Source organism: Papilio machaon, chromosome 9, assembly GCF_912999745.1.
Source record: "Papilio machaon chromosome 9, ilPapMach1.1, whole genome shotgun sequence".
NCBI lineage: Eukaryota > Metazoa > Arthropoda > Insecta > Lepidoptera > Papilionidae > Papilio > Papilio machaon.
The window spans coordinates 2,018,087-2,040,889 of NC_059994.1; the positions used below are offsets into that span (position 1 = coordinate 2,018,087).

At 32.8% G+C, this 22,803-nt stretch overlaps 1 protein-coding gene across 1 annotated transcript in view; it reads right to left on the reverse strand.

The window, feature by feature from the left end:
* Window positions 1-22,803, reverse strand: part of LOC106712880 (C3 and PZP-like alpha-2-macroglobulin domain-containing protein 8) — an 86,387-nt gene that overhangs the window by 20,438 nt on the left and 43,146 nt on the right. Inside the window, exons 7-11 of the mRNA XM_045679384.1 lie at window positions 17,333-17,461; window positions 16,804-16,958; window positions 8,022-8,139; window positions 4,871-5,010; window positions 1,780-1,968 (exon numbers count right to left, since the gene is read on the reverse strand). Of these exons, the coding sequence (XP_045535340.1) occupies window positions 1,780-1,968; window positions 4,871-5,010; window positions 8,022-8,139; window positions 16,804-16,958; window positions 17,333-17,461 (731 nt within the window). The remainder of the gene's footprint in view (window positions 1-1,779; window positions 1,969-4,870; window positions 5,011-8,021; window positions 8,140-16,803; window positions 16,959-17,332; window positions 17,462-22,803) is intronic.

The following is a 22,803-nucleotide window of genomic DNA, read 5'->3' on the forward strand; positions in this document are numbered from 1 at the left end:
GAACATTAATTTAATTATTTCATCTTTTAATAGTCCCATTACTCTTTTAATGACAATGTTAAGGAGCGTCGGTGGTTCAGGGGTTAAGAACCTTACTTGCAATCTGCAGGTCCTGGGTTCAAATCCCGTCATGTACCAATGTGTTTTTCGATTTTCGATTTACATATGTACATTTATCCGACGTTCTTATGGGGAAGGAAAAACATCGTGATGCAACCTGCACATATCTGAGAATACATTCAAAGATATGTGTGAAGTCAACCAACCCGCACTTAGCCAGCGTGGTTGACTATGGCCTAGTCACCCCTAACCTAGGGTGGACTCCGAGCCCCTCAGTGGGGACGTATAGTGAACTATGACGATGATGATGATAATACAATGTTGGCTTGTATCTATGGATATGTAAGTTACAGTGTTACAAAGTGATTCAGCTCAAATTTTAACATCCATTTCGTATTTTTGCTTTAATCACAACCAAATGAATATAAGAGAATAAGCAATGAACATTGTTTTATTTAATTTCACTGTACCTATATCATACCCTGACTGATCGTAAAGATAGGTAAAGTTTGTTGTATTTTTTAATCATCTTACTACATCCATCCAAACATATTATAAATGAAAATGTTTGGATGGATGTTAGTTGATAGGTAACTCCAGAACGACGAAACGGATCTCGATGAACATAGTCTGAAAAAACCAGACTATGTTCTATAACTGTACCGAATTTCAACAATATTTGTTGAGCCCTTCCGGAGATACCTTCAAAAAAACATTTATCTAAACTTTCGTATTTATAATATAATATAAAATCATTTTTGAATTTTAAAATATCCGCGAAAAAAATAAAAAATATAAGCTAACATGATTGTTATAACTTTATGAGAATCTTCTCTGTTACAATCGGCGCCAATCAGTAGACGTTCATCAAAACTTTGTTGGTGAGAAAGTTAGGGCATTGATTTGTGTTATTTTGTGATTTGTATTTGAGAAGTTAACTTTTGATGTTAACGTATTATACCCGTGACTGCATAGCTAAAAAATAACATGAAATATGCAGTTGATTAGATTATTTTTTGGGTGAGATTAACCGTTGATTTCTGAGACCAAAATCTCTGTATAAACATATCGTCATCGCAGTTATTATCTTTGTCAAGACACAGATAACAATATGTTTTAAACGATTATTTAGGTCTTGGAAACCCATGATAAGCCAACGGTTTTTATGCGAATTAAGTCAGTGTGAACTCTTGTTTAACGTTAGTTCGGCCGAAACTGGACTTTCACAGAAACAGTTTGTCATTTGGCATTGCGCGCATAACTTACGGTTCTGGACAGATGAATCAGCGGATTTTGAATTTATGAGAGTTAACTCTCTGACTTATTTATTACCGGCTATCGTAGTTTGCAGCTACGAATTGATAATTTATTTTATGACTAAAGCCGCGTATACCCAGTATAGTAATTCCATTTATGTCATAGTACAATTGATTTGATGCAAATTTTTATATAAAATATTGTAGAACAATAATAATGTTAAAATCACTTTAATAACGTAATAAGCAATAATATTGTAACGATCAAATCTATAGTTTGTGCATACATTGTGATATGCTTGCTTTTGAAAAGGTTTTTTGTTTCTGTGCTCCATATTTTGCATTTATCACTTATTGTATGTACATAGTGTGCTTTCTAATGCGCGCTTTAAATCTTTTAGCGCTCACTTAATGACTTTAGAAAGATAAAAATTTGCATATGCTATGAGTATGATGCACTTACGTGTAGTTGAAACATCTCCACATCCAGAGACGGTCGTGTGTGGCGGGCGGCACAAGGTGAGCGGGCGCGCGGGGCGGAGCGCGCTGCCGATACAGCACGCCACCGCCGCCGCAACCGCCACTGCCCACGAACAGAGACACGCCGGCGGATACGAACTCCGGACCCGGTTGCTCTTCATGTTCTGATGTTCTGTATACAATGTACGGAATTAAAGCTTGCTTATACAATTTAAAAAATGGAGTACAATTGAAATACAAACAAAAGAAATTAAAATGCAATTTTACTTATATCTAAAAACAAATAATGACCATAGCACTCTTTCTGTTTTGTCTGTAGCGGGCTTAGCCGTCATTTCAACTGAAAAAATTTGCTGGAATATGATTTGTACCTGATATTACTAAATAATTACTAGTAGATTAATGATCTCTACTGCTTTTGCGGAGTCAAATTATTTCTTCTCCCTTTACTAAATTATTCTCATACCCTTAATTAGGCCTATTAAAAATTTCGATTAGTTTTACAAAGAAAGAAGAATTATTTATTTTAAAGAATTAAACCGTAGCTCTTACAACGAACAACTTACGTGCCATTTTCCATTGTAATCATCTAAACTTGAAATATCTGTAAAATATTTGTGATTCCAAAAAAAAATTATGTATTTGTTTTCACATTCATATATATGTATGAATACAGTATGTATACAGTATGTATACAAAGAAACATATACAAGGACCACATGTATATGTTACCATATTATGTGCTTTGGTCTGTTAAGATTTTTCCATAATGCGTATAAAAAAGTATGCACTTCACGGAGCATACAACAGGGTATCAAAGGCGTATAGTAAAAGGATTTGCGCAATGCAGCACTCACCGGTTGTAAGGTAAATGGTAACGAGAGAGTTTTATCCCGATTAGAACCACGCTATCAAAGGTATCCAACAATAATTAAACTTAGAGTAATCAATATTCGAATGCGGTTATTCGCATTTGTACGCTATTCATAGCTGAGTACATTAATTGAACTGAGTTAATTCGCTCTAGATTGCATTCAATGAATGTTTTAGTCAAAAACGTACTTTATTAGTAATATTTAGTTACTTCACAGTTCTATTTAGTTACTTAGTTAGTTAACAGTGGTAGGTCCCGCAACAACAATATTTGTTGGGTGCACGAATTGGCCGGGTCGACCAGTGCAATACCACGACCACACAAAAGACAGGCGTCAAGTGGAAGCAATTCCGCGTTTCGTCTGATGAGTGTGGTGCCGGAGGCCTAATTTTAGTCCTTTTTCCCTACCCACCCTTTTTTTATTAGGAAAGGATGGGAAGATGAAGTGGATTGGGCGGAAGAGGGGGCGCATAGGAAGGGGAAATATCACGACCACACAAAAGACAGGCGTCAAGTGGAAGCAATTCCGCGTTTCGTCTGATGAGTGTGGTACTGGAGGCCTAATTTTAGTCCTTTTTCCCTACCCACCCTTTTCTTATTAGGAAAGGATGGGAAGATGAAGTGGATTCGGCGGAAGAGGGGACGCATAGGAAGGGGAAATATCCTCTTTCTGTGCGTCCCCTTCTCCGTTGATTAAAGGTAGGCAACGCATCTGCATTTGCGGATGTCTTTGGGCAACGGTCGCCTCGCTATTGCGGCGAATCCACGTGGCCGTTTGCTCGTTTGCCACCTTATGATATAAAAAAAACCTTCCTATTTATTTTTATTGAAAATTAAGAATATATACTTATACAGGCACAAGTTGTCGACGACGACGAGGCGTATATCATGATTATAAAAGTCAATTGGGGGTTTTTAAATTCTCGTTTAAGACGTATTACTCTCTCTCAGATATTTTGTTCTCAGAAATCAAGGGTTAGTGTTTTTAATTGACCACTCTGGCATATCGTAAAAAAAACCGAAAACATTGTATTTGTTTCAAAGTATGAAAGAAAGTTGGTCAAACAACTAAGAACTAATTTTTAACTTGATATTGCTGCGACTGTAATTATAAGTTTTAATGTATCTAGTTTCGGGTAAGTTTTAAGAGAATTATATAAATTGCGAGAAAAGTTCTAGCACAAAAATAATGAATTTAAGATAACACAATAACTTCACGTCTTAAGCTAAGTTGCATACTTGAAGTGTAAAGAGCGATGCTGTCGGCAACAATGTATTTTCCTTCGCCGCACAATTTATCATACTCTCCCCTGATCACTCGAAGCATAAACTTGAAGAAAGAAGAAATAGATAAAAAGTTTCCCAAGTGGATACACTTTACTGTGAGAGGTTGACCTTTAAATATATTTTTCTTAGTAATGGAATAAAATATATAAAGACGATAGTTATTTCTTCAAAATTTTTGCCGAAGTGTTTACAAAAAAAATACAAAACGATACAACGTTACAACCCTAAATATTACTGTGGATTATTCTTACTAAAAGAAAAGTTTTAAAAAATAATATTCGATACTTATAATTTTGTTGCCTATTGTTAAAACTGATTCTGAAATTCAAATCAGACCTACTTTACCAACAATAGTTATTCAGAAACTAGCTCTAGATTAGTTTGCCACTTGAATGAATATTTTCATTAACCTTGTTTACTATAGTAGAAATTAATATACTTCATACAACAGTATCTAAGCAATTGTGGGTTTCCACTGTTTAAAAAGAAAAAAAAAATACTACGCTTTTAATACAAAATTACTGAAATGGAATTTCGCAGTTAATAAGATTAAAAAGAAATCACAATGCTTAAATAATATTTGTATGTGATAATAAAAATAACCATCAATATATTTGATGTGAGAATTTCAACGGGGCGCCTGATAAATGGCCCGTATCGGGCGCCGTGTAGGTGCACCGGAATGATTTACTGCGCCCCAACCTCGGTTATGTTACTGGATACAGTGTAACGCGAGATTAAACACTAAATCGCTATCGTACAACATATTCAATATTTATGTTTAATGTTTGCCATAATGAAATAATTGTAAAAGAATAGGTACTTGTTCTGGACGGATAGTCGAAGACGATGAAATGCTATATAGAAGATTGGCAGTGACAGTAGAAAAACAAGTGTTTTTTTTATAACTTACGGTTGATGAGGATCGAAGCGTGTATCAGGCGGTGATCGAGCTCCAATCAAGCACATCAGGGAGTCCGGTGGAGCGAGCACTCGCAGTTGTAGCGCGGCTCGAGGATACCACCATCTCCTTTCCTCTACAGCCACCGCAACCTGTACAATATATTATGTCGACGATGAAAGCACGTCTACCAATACTCAATACTAGTAGTACTACTACTATATATAGGTAGTATACTGTACTAATAAACTACTTTTGAATGAACCAATTATAGGCATACCTATTTTATAAACATGTTTTTAGAAATGAATTAAGTACTATGCGACCGCTACTTGACGTCTACGCGACAGCTACATGACTGCTACGCGACTACTACGCGACTGTAAGGAGGCAGCTATACGACTGCAAGCCTACTCCTCTGCGTTTGCTCCGTAACAATTTAGCGACGCGACGGTCAAATTCACATCTTGCATAAAAATTAGATTATTCAAAGTTACTGGCTGAAAAATTTATCAAAATAGTTGTTTTTGTAAAAAAAAAAACATCAACAACAGATCAACCTCTTTTATATAACAATGTAAGTATACGCGGATAGTTTCAGAACACAGTACTTCTAGCTTAAATTGTTTGTCCTTTTAGTTGTGTAATCGACGGTGTCGCCGGAGAGAGCGTTTATATTGCCACATTTAGATACTGTCAACAGACGGGCGAGAGACTTAATTGTTAGCCCGTATAGACATCAAATTGTCTTCTATTTAGTTGCCCGTTTACTTTGACATTGTTAATAATTTACCTTTAACTGTTAAGTTGAACAAACTATTAAAGATATTTCGTGTTATATATGACTAGCTTTTGCCTGAGACTCTGCCTGTGCAGAATTAAAAAAAAAAAACTTTATAAGTAGCCTATTTGTTCTTCCATGCTATGTATCTGCGCCAAATTTCATCAAGATCCATTGGGCCGATCCGGAGATATCTTCAAACAAACATCCATCATTCATCCATCCATCTAAACAAACGCATTTATAATATTAGTAAGACTAGTAAGATAAGATGTTTCAATTTAGCAAATCAGAAAAACATTTTTATTCGCTTATATAGTGCAATTGTATTTATTCTACTTGCCTAATTTATTTAAAACTAGCATTTACCTGCGACTCCGTCCGCGCGGAATAAAAAATAGAAAACGGGATAAAAATTATCCTATGTCCGATTCCTGGTTCTAAGCTACACCTGCCCACCAATTTTCAGTCAAATCGATTCAGCCGTTCTTGAGTTATAAATAGTGTAACTAACACGACTTTCTTTTATATATATATATATAGATGTATAGCGTCTATTTTTTTAATTTATACTCTTAAATAAACGGTTTTCTTTTAAGTTTCATTAAAGAGTCGTTTTTTGTGCAAATGCTTTTAGGATTTCTAAGAAAACATTAGATCATACTATTCTTCGGTAAATCATATTTTGGTCGTTTTAAATTTGCTTAGAAGTAATTTATTTTTGTAAAATATTGCGGAACGTATTACACTAATTGCTGTGACAGCGGTTATTAAATTTGTCTCCAATGAAATTGTCAAATTATGTTGTAACTAGAGGCGCTATTAAGGTTAATTAAGAAGGACAAGGGATTGTTAATTTTCATTACGAAATTGTTTACATTTTCTTGTCCAGTGACAAGGGCGTGAGCTTGCTAATTAAATCTACATAAGTATGTTAAAAATAAATATCACAGAAGATAAGGTCAGGCAGACGATGATCACAGAAGACTACCTTATTTACAACAAGATTTTATTTCTTCGGATAAGCTCAGTAAATACATAAGAGGGTCTTCCTTCAGCAAATTACATTAGCGTTTGTCTATTATTTTTATTTAAATGTTCAATATAACCGATTTAAATTCGGGACATATCAGAGTTTAATAAATCAAATGTGTCAAGTAGAAAAAATATTTATAAACGTTATGTTTTATATTGAAAAGAAATTACTTATCTTTAATATATAATACATAAGTATTTAACGAACTTAGGTATGTTAAACACTATGACCTTAAACGTTAATTGTGTGCTCTTAAATCCAATACAATTATATGAGATATTTTGAGAACGTACTTACATCAAGTCTGAGGTGAATTTGAAGAGAAATATTTAGATTCAATTAGTAAAGCTAATCAAATTTGAATGTATTTAATTTAATTAGCCGAAAGATACAATTGTTTCGAATTCGTAAATGTTAATGGCCTTCAATTGTAGACATAATGTATTAGACTTTAGACCTGTCTTATCTTCGAGTACTAATTATTTTAAACGCTGATACCCAGGCTTAAGCGATGCATAAGTAATCCCTATTTAGGATTTTATATAGAGATTACTTATGCGTCGCTTAAGCTAAGTTTCACTTTAGTACTGGAAATCTTAAAAGCTCGTCTTCTAGTTTCAGTAATTACGTTAAAAATATATCATCATCTCCCTGATCTTATCCCACTCACGTGGAGTCGGAGCATAAGTTTTTATAGACATGAATGTTTTGGCTTAATACTACGTAGAATTATTTTTAATTTAAAGTTATAAATTTTTAAAGTGTTAAGTTTTTTAATGCAAGATATATGCAGGCTGGTCATTTTTAGCTTTCCTAATGAAAATTAATTTAATAGATATTATTGATTAAATATAATATATAATATGATCTGTAAATAGAAATTGATTAATAAATCTATAATACAATTTATTATTACATTTGAAGACTTCAAATTTGTAGAACACAACCAATATCCTAGTAAAGCTTGATACAAACTTTGTCGCAGACTCAAAATCAACATAACGCTAATTAAGCTCGGCAAACGTCAGCTCAATTTCACGCCCACTGAATAGACAAAGCTTTATAATTGCAATAAATATTAGGCAAAGCTCCAGCACGATCGGTACTTTATGTTTTGGTAAATTGTTTTGATACGATCGTTTAAAAAGGACTTGAAATAAAAGCATTTCAAAATAAGCTCTCATGACCTGCTAATAAGTAAAGTTTTATTTTTTTGTCTTAAAATTCAATTTTTAAATAACTTCTTGCACCAGTCTCTTTTTTTCTATCTATACCACTCACAGATATCCTCTTATAGCAGTCTACTAATTCCAATATTATCACAAACAAAATAAAGTTAAAATTACCTCCTTATGCAGCAGTCGGACGTGGAAGCTGACTACGTCACTCACGGGCTCCCCAGCCTCGGTCACGTAGTAGACAAGGAGAGAGCTTACCGGCGCCATATCAGCCGTCACCGGGAACCTGGGGAGAAACGGGTAGCATGATTATTCTAACACTAGTTTCTTAGGACTATGCTATTCATAGAGCAACAAACAACTCATTTGTGCATGCCTCCGTTCATTTTGAAATAGAGAAGGCGACAAATAGTAAAAAAAAAACTGTGAAATGAAGTAATGAATCGGTAGTCATATTAAAGTTTCACAACGTAAAAAGTCAGTTATCTCTAACTGTACAATTTTTATTGTAATCGTGTACTAAATGTATCTGAAAATACGTATAATTAATACTCGGTAACCAAATTACGTTTTCAATGGAAATCCTTTCCAGTACTCAGTAATCAAATGACCAAAATTTTTACATCTTTTTTATTTAATATTTAATTTTTGAATTCTATGCCAATTTTTTTTTTTTTACAACGCAACTGAGCATCCTGTTTATTGATACAATATGGCGCTTAAATTTAAACTTGATCAGTCGTAATACGAGCAGCGTATAAATTTTAAAGCAACTGTGCGCAGAAGTATTTTTATCGGTGAGTAATAGTTTCAGGTTTTGACTTTGGAAAGACAGTCGTGGGTTCGAATCCGTAATTTTAGTCAACCATATCTTAGTAGAAACTTAGAACTAACAAAATGGTGAAAGAAATATAACTCAAATATAACAATAATTTATTACTTTGGTTAAAAATATGTACGTGTTTCCATTCGTCCTTTTCTTGCGTTAAGTGAGTTTAAAAACTTATAAAAAATAGTATTAACGGACCTTTGCAATATAGTAAAGTTAAAGTTACTAAAGTAAGTTAAAGTAAGGGTATATTGTAATAGAAAAACTTGTTAATACAATATCGTTATTGAATGATCCTCGGACCTTAAGGCGAAGTTTCCCCATTACGGTGAGGAGGCGAGCAGAGCTGTCTGTTTAACTTAAATTACTTTTAGAGTTCAACTCCGACTCAATTATAGTTCCTTCATCATTATAAAAGCGGTTATCGATTTTCATCGCTACTGTTTTTAAAGACTCTTTCTTTTTCTTAATTGCCGGTTATATTGAAGAAATATATTTTTAATTGCCATAATTTTTATAGATAAATCCGTTTTTCAAGGGAAATTTTAGATTTTCAAAGGATAAATGAAATTGAGAAAAGCAAAAGTTAATTCTTTTATAAAATATTTTTAAGGTAATGAACTGAAATAACGATGAAATATAAATAACGATTTCTATTTTAAAACATTATACGTTTATCTAAATAATGATTCAATAAATTAAATTCGAGGTCAAGTGATTCTTAAATTCATTAAATCTTATTGGATTAAGAGGTGATTAACAGTTTATCGGGTCTAAGGAGTAGGATTTTATTTTAATAAATTACATAAAAATTATCTTCATTAAAGGTAGGATCATTAATTTTAATTTATTTGATAATGACGATGTTTATTTGATTATCTAGAAATTAAAAATTTAAAAAATTTTACACATCAGTAAAAATTACGCAAATATGGATAGATATTTTGCCATCGCACGAGTCGTAACTATTTTATATTTAATTTGTGTTAAGTGTCTTCCTCGGTGCTAATTAAAAGTCTCTGAGTGTGGTAACAAATGTAAACAAAAAAATCGTGCATAGGATGATACAAGAAAGATAAAACAATTGAAATACTCCACTCAATTCTATCCACTAATGAACGCTGAATTGATGTTTTGAATAGCCATAGAGACGGATATACGGACAATAAGCGCAGAGTATTTCCAAATAGAACATACACAGGTGTTCCCTTTCATTAGCAATGATTCTCGCTCGTTTACTGTTTCAACATCGGCCATTTATGTTTGTTACGTCAGTAGTGAGCCTTTTGACGTCCCTTTTATGTCTCGAACAATAAGCAAACAAAAGACTCGTTTGTCATCAAACTAAACATGTTGTTACGAAATATACAGCAAAAGAATATTCAAGTAAAACAATTCTTCTAACATATGACATTGAAAATATTATATAAAAAACTTGTGAGCCGTCATGGGACGCCTGCCAGATGTGAAACATTGTGTGTGTACAAGTAATATGCATAAAATATTAAATATTATAATTAAATAAATAATAATGATAATGATAATAATAATTATGATAATAATGATAAAATAATGTTTAAATAATGATAAAATAATAATAAAATAATGATAAAATGATGATAAAATAATGATAGAATAATGATAATAATAATAATGTATACCTCAGTATAGCGTGGCGACCCGTCGCCACACCGTACACTCTACTATACATAAAATATATATATGTATACCTTAGTATAGCTTGGCGACCCGTCGCCACGGCAAGCGTCACCACGCCAACGATTCGGTTTACAAGTGATCCTATAGATGTTTCACATCAAAAGGTACTTGAAATAGTCATAGCTTTACATATGTCGAATATATGTTAGTGGTGTCAACTTTTGAAATAATATTGCATTCAAGCACATATACTGTTACCTAGAGTAGTATAATATTTATATGCTTTTATATATATGTATATACTAGCTGTCGCCTGCGACTCTGTCCGCGCGCAGTTAAAACAAACAAGGAGCAGTTGTATTAAAATTATTTGTAATTACTCAATTCCATCTCGCAAAGTTATAAATATAAAATAGACAGTGAAAGAGATATAAAAGCGATAGCATACCGCGGCAAAGACCAAGACCATTAATCGTGTCGAAACGTTCAATGAGCCTCGCTTAGTTTAATGGGATGAGGCTAGTGCAACTAATTATCTCTTTGGTCTTTGATTGAGATGCGAAAGATTGAGAAAGTTTTCCTCAATCTTCCAACTAATAATTCCGACTTGTAGAAAACTCAGCAAGGTATAAATTAATTAACGTATTTATAATATTAGTGTGATAATATTTGGGAATAAATAACTGAATTTAAACGTATTAATCATTAGGCAGAAATAAAGATTACGAAAGGACTACGAAATTGTAAAGCAAATTAACGAAGCACCGTCTTTAGCACACAGTTCAAAAAGTACTAAAATGTTTAAAAAACTTTATATTTTCTATTATAAAATTCAGTACTAACACAATAATTTATTATTTTTATTGACAACACATATGAACTATTGACAAATATTGATCATTGTACCTGTTATTAAAAAGATTATAACAGGACTTAATAAAAAAAAATTGTGTTACAACTATAGGAAAAATGAGACTTGGAATTGCAACGATGTTGAAATTAACCCGTCGGGACATTCATCACAACCATGATCTTGTTTTTGTCCGAACACGAACACATCCGATGGCATTTTTCATTCATTTCACCCTGACATTATTTTTATTGCTTAAAACCAACACATTCGTCATTGTCACAGGCAGTATTTGAAATGTTTTTTTATTATATAACTATAGCTACAGATTACAATACTTTATTTATACAGCAATTAGTTACGTAATATTATAAATTAAATCAGTTTTAACTGAACATTATCAACTTGTTCAACAAATTCTACGAAGAATCGTGTAGCACATCTACGAAGCTACGGAATACGTAGCGGAGTAGACGTATCACTACGGAATCTATTAGGAGTTTATTTCTATATCAGATTTTTCACAAGCAAAAAAAAAATGTTTTTATATAATACAGTTATTTCAGTTAATGAATTATTTAACAATTTCTTTAATGGTTAGTGAAATTAAATGTATTTAATAAATATATATAACAAATTATTTGGTATTAGAATCGTTGATGTGCTGCACCGGATCAGAACCTTTCTCAGATCTTATCGCATGGGGATGGAGATGACAAGGGGATGACGTAAGCGAGGGATATGATAGTACAATAAATTACATAACATATTAGGTCCTTACATATGAAATTGGCGTTTTGTATGGGAGGAACAAAAAGTCGAATATTTTTTAATATAATATATTTAATTAATCAAAGTATGAACCATTATTTTCTATGCACTTTTTCCATCTCATAGGTAGTTCATTGATCCCTTTACTAAAAAAACCAGTCGGACGGGAATCAATAAAATCTTTGAAGGCGATTTGGACTGCCCCATCGGAGTTGAATTTTTTCCCTTGCAAGAAGTTATCCAAATTTCGAAAAAAATGGTAATATGTTGGAGCAAGGTCCGGGGAGTACGGAGGATGTCTTAGACTTTCCAATTGAAGCTCTTCTAATTTAGTAGCCGTCTGTTGCGCAGTGTGTGGTCTAGCGTTGTCGTGAAGCAGCAGTGGCGTGGAGCGATTGACCAGCCTAGGTTGTTTAGCCGCTAGCTTTTCCATCATGGTTTGCAATTGCTGACAATAGACATCAGCCGTAATAGTCTGGCCAGATTTGAGAAAACTGTAATGAACAATACCGGCACTAGTCCACCAAACGCTTACAAGTAACTTTTTTGGGGTTAATTTTCGCTTGGGGCAGGATTTGGCTGGCTGGCCAGGATCCAACCATTGCGCTGAGCGCTTCCGATTATCGTAAAGAACCCATTTTTCATTACAGGTAATGATTCGGTTTAAAATACCTTCATTATTGTGCCAGTTTAGTAATATAACGCAACAGTCGACGCGCGTTTGCCGGTTTACTTCAGTCAATTCGTGAGGTACCCACCTTTCAAGCTTTTTAATCTTCCCAATTTGCTTCAAGTGAATTAAAACAGTTTTATCACTAACATCGCAGCCTGCAGCTAACTCGGACGTGGTTTGCGATGGATCCGCTTCCACAATAGCCTTCAACTCTTCATTATCAACTTGAGTCTCGGGCCGTCCACGGGGCTTGTTCTGCAGATCGAAATTTCCAGAACGAAAACGTTGGAACCAAAAACGAACTGTGTTTTCTTTTGCAACACGACCGCCATACACATCATTCACCCTTCGAGTCGTTTCCGCAGCACTAGTGCCACGGCGGAACTCGTACTCGTAAATAATGCGATATTTTAAGTTTTCCATTTTGTAAAATGAGTGACGCAAACAGAAAAAAACAGAAGAAAAAAAACAAATGAATGACGGTCATCGAACCACAAATACATGAGTCTATAGCTGTACAAATTTGAATTTGGAATTCCTTACCAAAGAGGAGAAATTCGTGATTAAAGTGGCCAGTACGAAAAACGCCAATTTCATATGTAAGGACCTAATATATTTTGTGAAACTATCAAAGCTGTTTTTTTTATTTGAGCGTACAATATTCCCGCAAAAAAAAATTCCAAATGTTTTATGCTAGCGTAAATGTGATGGAATATTACAAAAGAACGAAGTAAATCTAAAAATTAGTTATAATTTCATATAGACGTTGTCTTCGACATCACTAAATGAAAAAAAAAACATCGCTTTTTAATCAGTGTAAAGCCGTTCATTAAATACATTACAATGGTTCGTGCAATTTTTTATGAATTCGATCTAAATAAAGAAAAGATATTGACATATAGGAATGTTCTTTTTATAAAATATAAATCAATAGAACTTTACGATCTCCATTGCTCATTTACTAATGGCACAAAAAATTCGTGCCAAATATTTAACGGACATTAGCGGTCACACTGCGGTCTCGAACAATTTGTTACTTGTCTACAAATGGGGTGACCTCGCTTTGTCCGTCATATCTTTTGTTCTGTTGATAGTAAAACAAGCGCTCATATTAAAAATATTAAACCTTTTTTAAACCCTAGGCATCAAGGCTGCGTTTAGTACATATTTATTGTTTATGTAAAACGTTATTCGAAATAATTAAGCCTATTTACCGTTCGAAGGATATTTTTAATGCATTTCCTTTCCGATTCTCTTATCAAAACCATTTTAAACTTCTAATAGGTAACTAACATCAATAAATTTTCATAAATATTGTAAAAAAACTGCAGAACATTTTTAAAAGATTTTTCGATAATAATTAGTCTACTGAGACTGCTTAAGCTAACTTAATACGAGATTAAGAGTAGTAATAAATAAGTAAGAGTTTAATTAAGAAGCAAGCTCGTTCCGTGTTCACAGCATAGCCTGAACCTATAATAGAGGATTAAGGTTTATTTAAAAATCTCTAAACTTATTTATTTTGAATACATGCGAACATTTAAATGGTAATGAAATTTAAAAGTGCTTTTAAATAAATTTATACTGCTTAATAAATATAAAAGCCATATAGAAAAGAGAGATTTTTCGTATCATAGTAATTAAGACTTAAGCTATGCGAGTAAGCGTTTAATTAAGTGTTAGTTAAGCAAGACAATTTTATACAGTATCAGATTATCTAGGAAACTTATATCATAAATTTACTCTATGTAGTTCATGTTTTCAGAGTATTGATAAGAAAGATAGTGGAATGAAATTATTACGATTTATGTATATATTATAGGAGGAAATCGTTTTACTTCAGTTTCGGTCAGTTACGTTTAAATGTATATATGTATATGTAAAAGCTTGATCGATTTTATACACTGAGTGTCTGTGTAGGAAGCGATGTTGAGGAGAATAATAACAATTATATTCCATAAAAAAAAAACTTGTGTAGCAAATTTAAAATATAATATAATATCATGTCACGGTTTCTTCAATGACGTCACGCTGTGATGTAGAGTAGAATCGTAGTGTATGTTGTTGTGGTACTGAATTATGGAGTATGAAAACATAGACAATGATAATGGCGCTGTCGTATCACGTTATTGAACGTCAAATTGAATGATTAGAGGATTTTAATTTGTAAAAATATTATTGATCTAAGTAAGATAAGATTAAATTATTTTTTCATCTTTGTAACATATTTAATCATCAGAAACCCAATTTCATTCAAATTTTTTATTTAGTAAGAAACCAACGAACATTTTATTGATAACGGAACATACTTTTGTTTGTCTTGTATTATTATATAACGTATTCCCTTGAAGCATTTGCTGGACAATGGACATCCCGCGCAAAACAATTTGTTACGTGTTCACAGATGAGACGACCGTGCTCTAGTTACATTGATTTGTCTATTGTCTTTTGTTTCAATAGAAACGCTCGCTATTCAACTGAATGGTGTTAATTGCAAAGGTATTTTTATCTTTTAAATATCTTTGTAACATAAGAATAAATTATTATGCTAATTTAATTGTGATTTTTCTTGGAAGTTTAAAATTCTATTTTGTAATATCGAAAGTTTGTTACAAACATCGGTAAACAATAAGTTCAGATGACTAACAATATTCTTACAAAAGCGAGTTAACCTAGATGTTAAGAATTATAATTTTTATCAAAATCGGGCCACCAATGGCGGAGTTTCGCGGTAACACAATATAAAAAAATACAGTCGAATTGATAACCTCCTTCTTTTTGAAGTCGGCATAATACATCATCCAGTGGCTCGGCAATACCCCCCCCCCCTGCTGATTCTTGCTAGGTTACTTATAAAGGTAAATTCCTAATACTATAAATAACATAAGAAACCGTAAACGAAATCTGTAATACTGTATAAACTTTAGCCACTCTCAGTTGTAGACGGCGAGTATAATGGGTCAACATTAAAAACGTTCCTCCCCGTTCATTTTCACAACGTATATAAATCACGCGGGGTAAACTTTTTGAAGGCTTTAAGCGATGCTCCCCAGTGTCGCCTTCTAGTCGCGTACAAAACTTTTTGACAAACATTTACAACGTTTTGCTTTTTAACCTTTTAAATACCTTAATGTTCTGTGTTATGTTAAATGTTATTTATTGTTGTTTACAATTTAACGTCGTTTGTTTCAACATTGTATAACAGTTTATTTTAAAACTAAATGTTTTTGTTATTTAGACAACAGAAGGAAAATTTCTATTTACTATTCGACAAATGCATTAGAATATTTTTTGACACAAACATAACTGATAATAATCTCGTATATATTTTCCCTTAGTACACCGTTTCTTAGATATGTTGGGCATGTACGTACCGAAACTTTCTTTCGCATACAAACTCATAATCTTATTGTGAACATTGGTGACAGCTTTAATTTTCTTATAACAAAGATTAATTAAAAAGTTAATTTTCATTAAAAAGTTAGCGTTCATTAAAAAATTAATGTTCATTAAAAATATTTTAAGATCGATTAAAAATAACGCCAAGTTATAAATCGCCATTAGGTAGTTCATTGATTCACTAGAGAGGGCAGGTTACGAATGAAGCTCGCTGTTAATTACAGAGTAGCTTATTTATGGCTACTTTTTATGCCCCAGTTTCTCGTTAACTGAAGCAATCTACGAAGACTAATTATCGACATTTTATAAAGAATCTAAGCTACCTTTGAGAAATATAGCGCTAGTAACATTAAACTAAATTTTTATTTACATACTAGCTGTCGCCCGTGACTCCGTCCAAGCGGAATTAAAAAAAAACGTAATAAGTAGCATATGTGTTCTTCCAGATTATGTTCTACATCTGTGCCAAATTTTATCAAGATCTGTTGTGCCGTTCTGGAGATACCTTCAAACAAACATCCATCCATGTACTACATTCGCATTTATAATATTAGTAAGATAAGTCTATTAAACTAAAACAAAATACGGAATGTCTTTTATGTGTTTACTGTTTATGTTCTAGTTATTTTAATTATTAAACCATTGAATTTAACTTTAGGTATTAATGATTATTTGACTAAACTACTATTTATACTTTATGAACTACTATCATTGTAGTACCAGTATTAAAAATAGACTATCTTAGCATTAAGAAAATCATATAACTTACGTATAATTAAATCGGCACAGGTCATCATTGCTGGTGGGATCAGGTGCGGGTACCGCAGCCCAGTGTACCGCACGGCCGCCACTGGTTACCGCCGCTAGAAGGCGCTGTCGGCAACCGCAGGATGACCACACACTAGCGCTTGCTGTGCCACCTGCCTGCGAGATTAAGAAACAGATTTATATAATTTATTATGTAATAGAAATCCAAATTCAAAGTAACTATAAAGGAAACAATATAAATTTCTTACTGTTATATTACCCAGTCTAAATTTATAATTAGTATATACTAGACTTAACTCCACTCTTTTGTATTATATTTATCCATGCAGGCAAGTCAGTTGCAATTTCTTATATTATAGCATTTATAGCATATTAGGGTTGAACTTTTTATTTTCGATTTCTAATCTAATGATAATACATTTATGTTTTTTTTTTTTATATATATTTTATATTATTTATTTTTATTTTATTATATATTTTAAATTCTTCATTCAATTTTCCAAAATGTCTAATAAAAATTAATACAATACCTGCAATGGTGTTGGTAAATTCTCAACCAGTAAATAGCATTTGGACGTTGAGTTCCAGCGTCTAATCCTCTCCCTGGCAAGGACGTAGTGCGTTTCAATTTCTTTACCTTCAACCGCAACTAACTCCGCCTGTAACAAATGATCTTTTAATTAATTGTCCTACAATTTAATACAAGATTTATCCATTACATAACTCTAAGGTTATTAGTTATAGTCTCTTACAATTGGACATGTCAAAAGAGTTGTTTTGAGCCTCTAAAAAACTGTACTCAAAGACAACATTATGTAAGATGTGCACAACTTATTGCAGGTAGAATATTTTATTAACATGAACTTCTTTTGAAGTATTCTATTTTCTAATATACATGCAAGTGTCAAGTCACAATGAGGAAATCATATGCAGATTCAATACAAGTTGCAGCAGTGTTGCAGTATATTTATAAATTCTTTGAACATCATCTTGCGACTCGCGAGTATTTCATATGACTGTACAACATTCACGACACCGTGACATATTTGTACAATACTTTAAAGAATTTTTCAATTGTATATCAGACGAATACAGATATTCCATCCGCCGGTAACTTCATATAAAATATGAGTTCAGTTGTGGCGGTTATACATTTCGTATGCCAAAAATCGCTTGCCAAGAACTTGTAAATGCTTCGTATATTTTTATTCAACTGCATAAATGTGCGGAAAAGATTCGGTATTCCTGTTGCAACTATAACTATGTATTTATTATCGCAAGTACTTTTTATTTATTATTCACGGAAAATAAAATTTGAATACAACGAAAGATGTTACGGTATTTTATAATAATTACGCATTTTTTACAGTTGTAGGAAAGGATCAACGTCAAAATAAGTTATCTATACTAACACTATATAAAGAAGAAAGCCATTATTTTTTGTTTGTTTGCATCGAATAGGCTCCGAAACTACTGAACCGATTTGAAAAATTCTTTCACTGTTGGGAAGCTACACTATCGCCGGAGGGTATAAGCTATACTAACTGTAGCCGAAAAAAAAAAACTTAATTGGTAAACTATATTTTCTTCCAGAATATGTTCTATATCTATGCCAAATTTCAGCGAGATCCGTTGAGCCGTTCTAAGGATATACAAACATCCATCCATCAGTCGCATTTATATTAGTAAGATTTATAACTAGATTTTTTTATTCCGAACGAACGATGTCGTGGGCAACTGCTAGTTTATCAAATGAAGACAATTCAATTTTTTTATTCCATACCGCAAAAAACCAGGAAGTAAAAAAGCGATAGGGTAATCTTCTTATAATATAGACGTAAGTACTCGTATTAAGGTATTGGTGTTATTGAACCTTTTTTGTTGGCTGTATCATAAATATTAAATCGCAACCCTCTAGTCGCGTGCTTCTAACTGATACGGGGTTTTATTACATTTTATTTTTATTGAATTCTAACTTGGCCCGGAAGAAGTTTACGTGTAATAGTGTACATATTTATTGCATTTTTAGCTGTGAACTATTTGGGAAAAATCTTTCGATGTAAAGACTTTTCTGCTAACTGCTTTTTTAACTTGATCTTCGATAAAAACAACGGTTCATTAGATGTATTTTCTTTTTCATGCAACCATTTTGTACGGTGATTAAGAAAGTTTGTTTTTTTCTTAGTGAACTTCGGTCCCCTAAGTCATTACGGAGGCGGTAAGGGATAACTTACAGCTCATTGGTTTTCTATTGTCCCTTTATCGAGCTTTTTTGCCATTTTTGCTACGACACAGGAGGGGAGATTTTGCAAAAAAGTAAATGAAACTTTGTTGCTTTGATGTCAGTTCTCTTTGATCCAATTTAAGGTTGATAAATTCTCTGTTGTATAAAAGTATATTTTGGGTATAAAATATTTTGATTTTTAGCAGCTTTACACCCAATTAATTATTTACGACTACATATGACAATTAACATACGACTTATATTTGTTTGCATAATGACAAGTGTGAAGTGGAAGTAATTCCGTGTTTCGTCTGATGAGTGTGCGCACCAGAGGCATAAATTTAGTCTTCCATATCACCCTTTTGTTAAAAGGAAAGTATTCCCACTTCCCACCTTTATCTTTTAGGAAAGGGAAGTGGATTTTACGCATTGGAAGACGAAATATCCTCTTTCTGTGCATCCACTCTTCCATCGATCGATGTCTATGGGCAGTGGTCGCTTTGCTGTTTCAGCAAATTCAGGTAGCCACTTACTCTTTTGCCACCTTATATAAAGAAAGAATTCGTTTTAGGCACTTCACCGTTGGTACAATACGATGACTTGAAATTAAATCATTCGTTAAATTAGTATGGGCATATATAATATGAGGTGCTACTTGTATCGAAGTAAGTAAAGTTATCATGCAAAAAACATTTTATTTGAGAAATTTTCTAGCATCGGGTTAATAAAATAAATTGAAATAGTAAACCAATATCTCCGCTATATAAGTGCATATTTCTCCAGTTCCCTTAGCTACACGGAGCACGTCAAAAACCACAACTTCACGAAACTTGGTTTGGATGCAGTTTAGTTGTCGAACGCAAATGCATACTGCCACAAATTTTGCCACACTCGAGCTAAAGTTTATTTTAACATGTCAGAACTAACATCGTTAATAAATATATATGTCTCTTCACTAAAATAATGTAAAAATGTTATAATATTCTTACAAATATATTTTATTTCATAAAAATATACAATTAATTCAAACATACGAACGAACGAAACCAAAGTAGCATTCGAAAATTTAATTCTGATTTTTCTTTTAGCAATATCGTTGTACCTCTGATATAGTAAAGTCATTAACAAGATTAATTGAATTACCTCTTGCCGAAATCGTTATCAGTCTGAGATGAGATCCAATTGGTTTTGGAAACGAAATCGGTGTGTACATACTTCGCATGGGTATCAGACCAGTTTAATTAAGTTTGGTGAATTGAAGACTGATTTATTTTGATTTAAAATGTCTTTGTGTACATAATGATGTATAATCAAGAATATATAATCATTAAAAACATAAGTTATGAGGGTTTTATAATCTAAATATTTTTTTCTAAATTAGTAGACGAGACCCTCTATCGTGGGTTTCTTAGACCAACATCTCTGTAGAAAACATATCGTCATCCCTGTCAGTATCTTAGACAAAACAGGTTTCGGAAACCCACAGTAACAAAACTATGCAACTGTTCTTATTAAACAAGTGAATACACAAAATAATTGACAATTATTAAAAACTAGCTTTTACCCGCGACTCCGTCCGCGCGGAAAAAAAATAGAATAAAAACGGGGTAAAAATTATCCTATGTCCTTTTCCTGTCCTATAAATAGTGTAACACGACTTTCTTTTATATATATAGATGTTTGAAAAAAAAAGTCATGTCTTTGTAATAGAATCCAATGGTTTTACCTCAAAATCATACTGTGGTTTCCAAAAAGTAATTACGCTTAATGAGGTCATTGAATAAAAGAACTTGCGAAACTTTGACTCCCTTTGGGACACAATTCGTTGTACAACGTGGCCTACAAATTAGAGTATTATGTAACATTTGCATATAAAGTATTTCGTTAAAACCTCGAATTGTACCACCTAATAAATGCAAGTATTTAAGCTTCATGCTGTTTATACGCAAATTTTTAATCCTTTATAATCTTTGGTATTTATCAACTCTGCCAGAGATATGGTATCTAATATTATAAAATAAAAACCAGTTTTCATTATGAGTCTATTCTAAAATAAGTGTGTTTAACTCAGAATTCACTCTTGCAATTTGCATGAAATTCGGTATTAATTTTTTTTTTCTACATGACTGCGTTAGCCGTAAAAATGTGAATTGCCACAATAAAATAACAAAAAGCTATTCAAAGCCAGCTTAAATTCTAACGTTAAAAAAATAATCAATTTGTACTCGTATACTCCTAATTCAAGACTCGAGTATTCAAGTATAAATTAAAGTGGATTTTGTGGTTTGAGTAACTCATAGAACTAAAGTTAAGCTAGACCAAAATCAATCCATTTGTCGACTCAGCGGTCGGTCTGTACAATTATTGAGCTGAATTGCAAGATATGTGCTGTGTATGTAGACAGGCCAATTACAAACTTCAATCCGACCACCGTACACTATAGAAATACGAGCATTTTCAAATTAAGTTAAAACTATTAATTAAATGCAAGAAGAAGAGGTAAAGATGTGTCAGGACTATGCTAAATGGATTCGTAGTCTCTGCCTACCCATCTGGGTGGCGGGCGTGAATTTTGTTGTTTAAAATGCTCATAAGTAAATCATCTATATATATATAAAAGAAAGTCGTGTTAGTTACACTATTTATAACTCATGAACGGCTGAATAGATTTGACTGAAAATTGGTGGGCAGGTAGCTTAAAACCAGGAAACAGACATAGGATAATTTTTACCCCGTTTTCTATTTTTTATTCCGCGCGGACGGAGTCGCGGGTAAAAGCTAGTATTTAATAATAACATGGATACAATTATAATTTAATACACAAAACATGGACATGACAATTAAATTTTTATTTATTTATATTAAATTTTATAAAACGTCCATCCAAAATAAAAGTTCACTCATTAATCCAATTCGACGTGTTACTAAAACTATAGTATCCGACTAAAACGAGTTCAAACTAGTTTAGTACGTAGAGCACAGAAGTTTCTACACGAGGTCACAATAAAATATTGTTATGGCTGTTTTACGAGCGGAATCTGTGTCGCTTTCTGTTTTGTAGTTACGTCGAATAAATTCTGATTGAAACGCCAAAAGTGATCTGATGATGTTGTATGCATAGATTGGACGGCATTTCTACAGTGGATATAATAAAACAAGTAAAACTAAAAACTAGTTGATTTTTTAATATTGAAGAAAATGCAGACAAATGTAGTTCACCTTGTAGATTTTATCGTATTTAAAAGCCAAAGCCAAAAATCTATTTTTTTACTATATATCATAAGGTGGCAAACAAGGCCACCTGAATTCGTCAAAATAGCGAACCGCTGCCCATAGACTTCCGTAAATGCAGATGCGCTGACTACCATCAACGGAATCGAGGACCACACTGAAAGATAATTTTTATCATTTCTATGCATTCCTATCTCCATTAAACCCACACTTTCCTTATAAGAAAAGATTAGGAAGGGAAAGAGGACTAAAATTATTATTTTGCAGACCATACTACATACTATACGTTTCAAATCAAAGAACAAATGGCTTAAATTTAAAAAGTAATATATTTTCTAGTAATAGAACACTGTAAATGAGATGAATAAAATCGAAACTCTCATCGCACGACAACTATGATTCAAACTCAGTCATGTCCAAAATGTGAGCGACTCGCATAGTATAGTACAAAAGTTTATTTGTGACTACCAAATAAAACATTGGTTTGACAGTTTTACAAGCAACGTACGGGATGTTGCGGTGAAGATATTCTGCAGCAACGTGGGT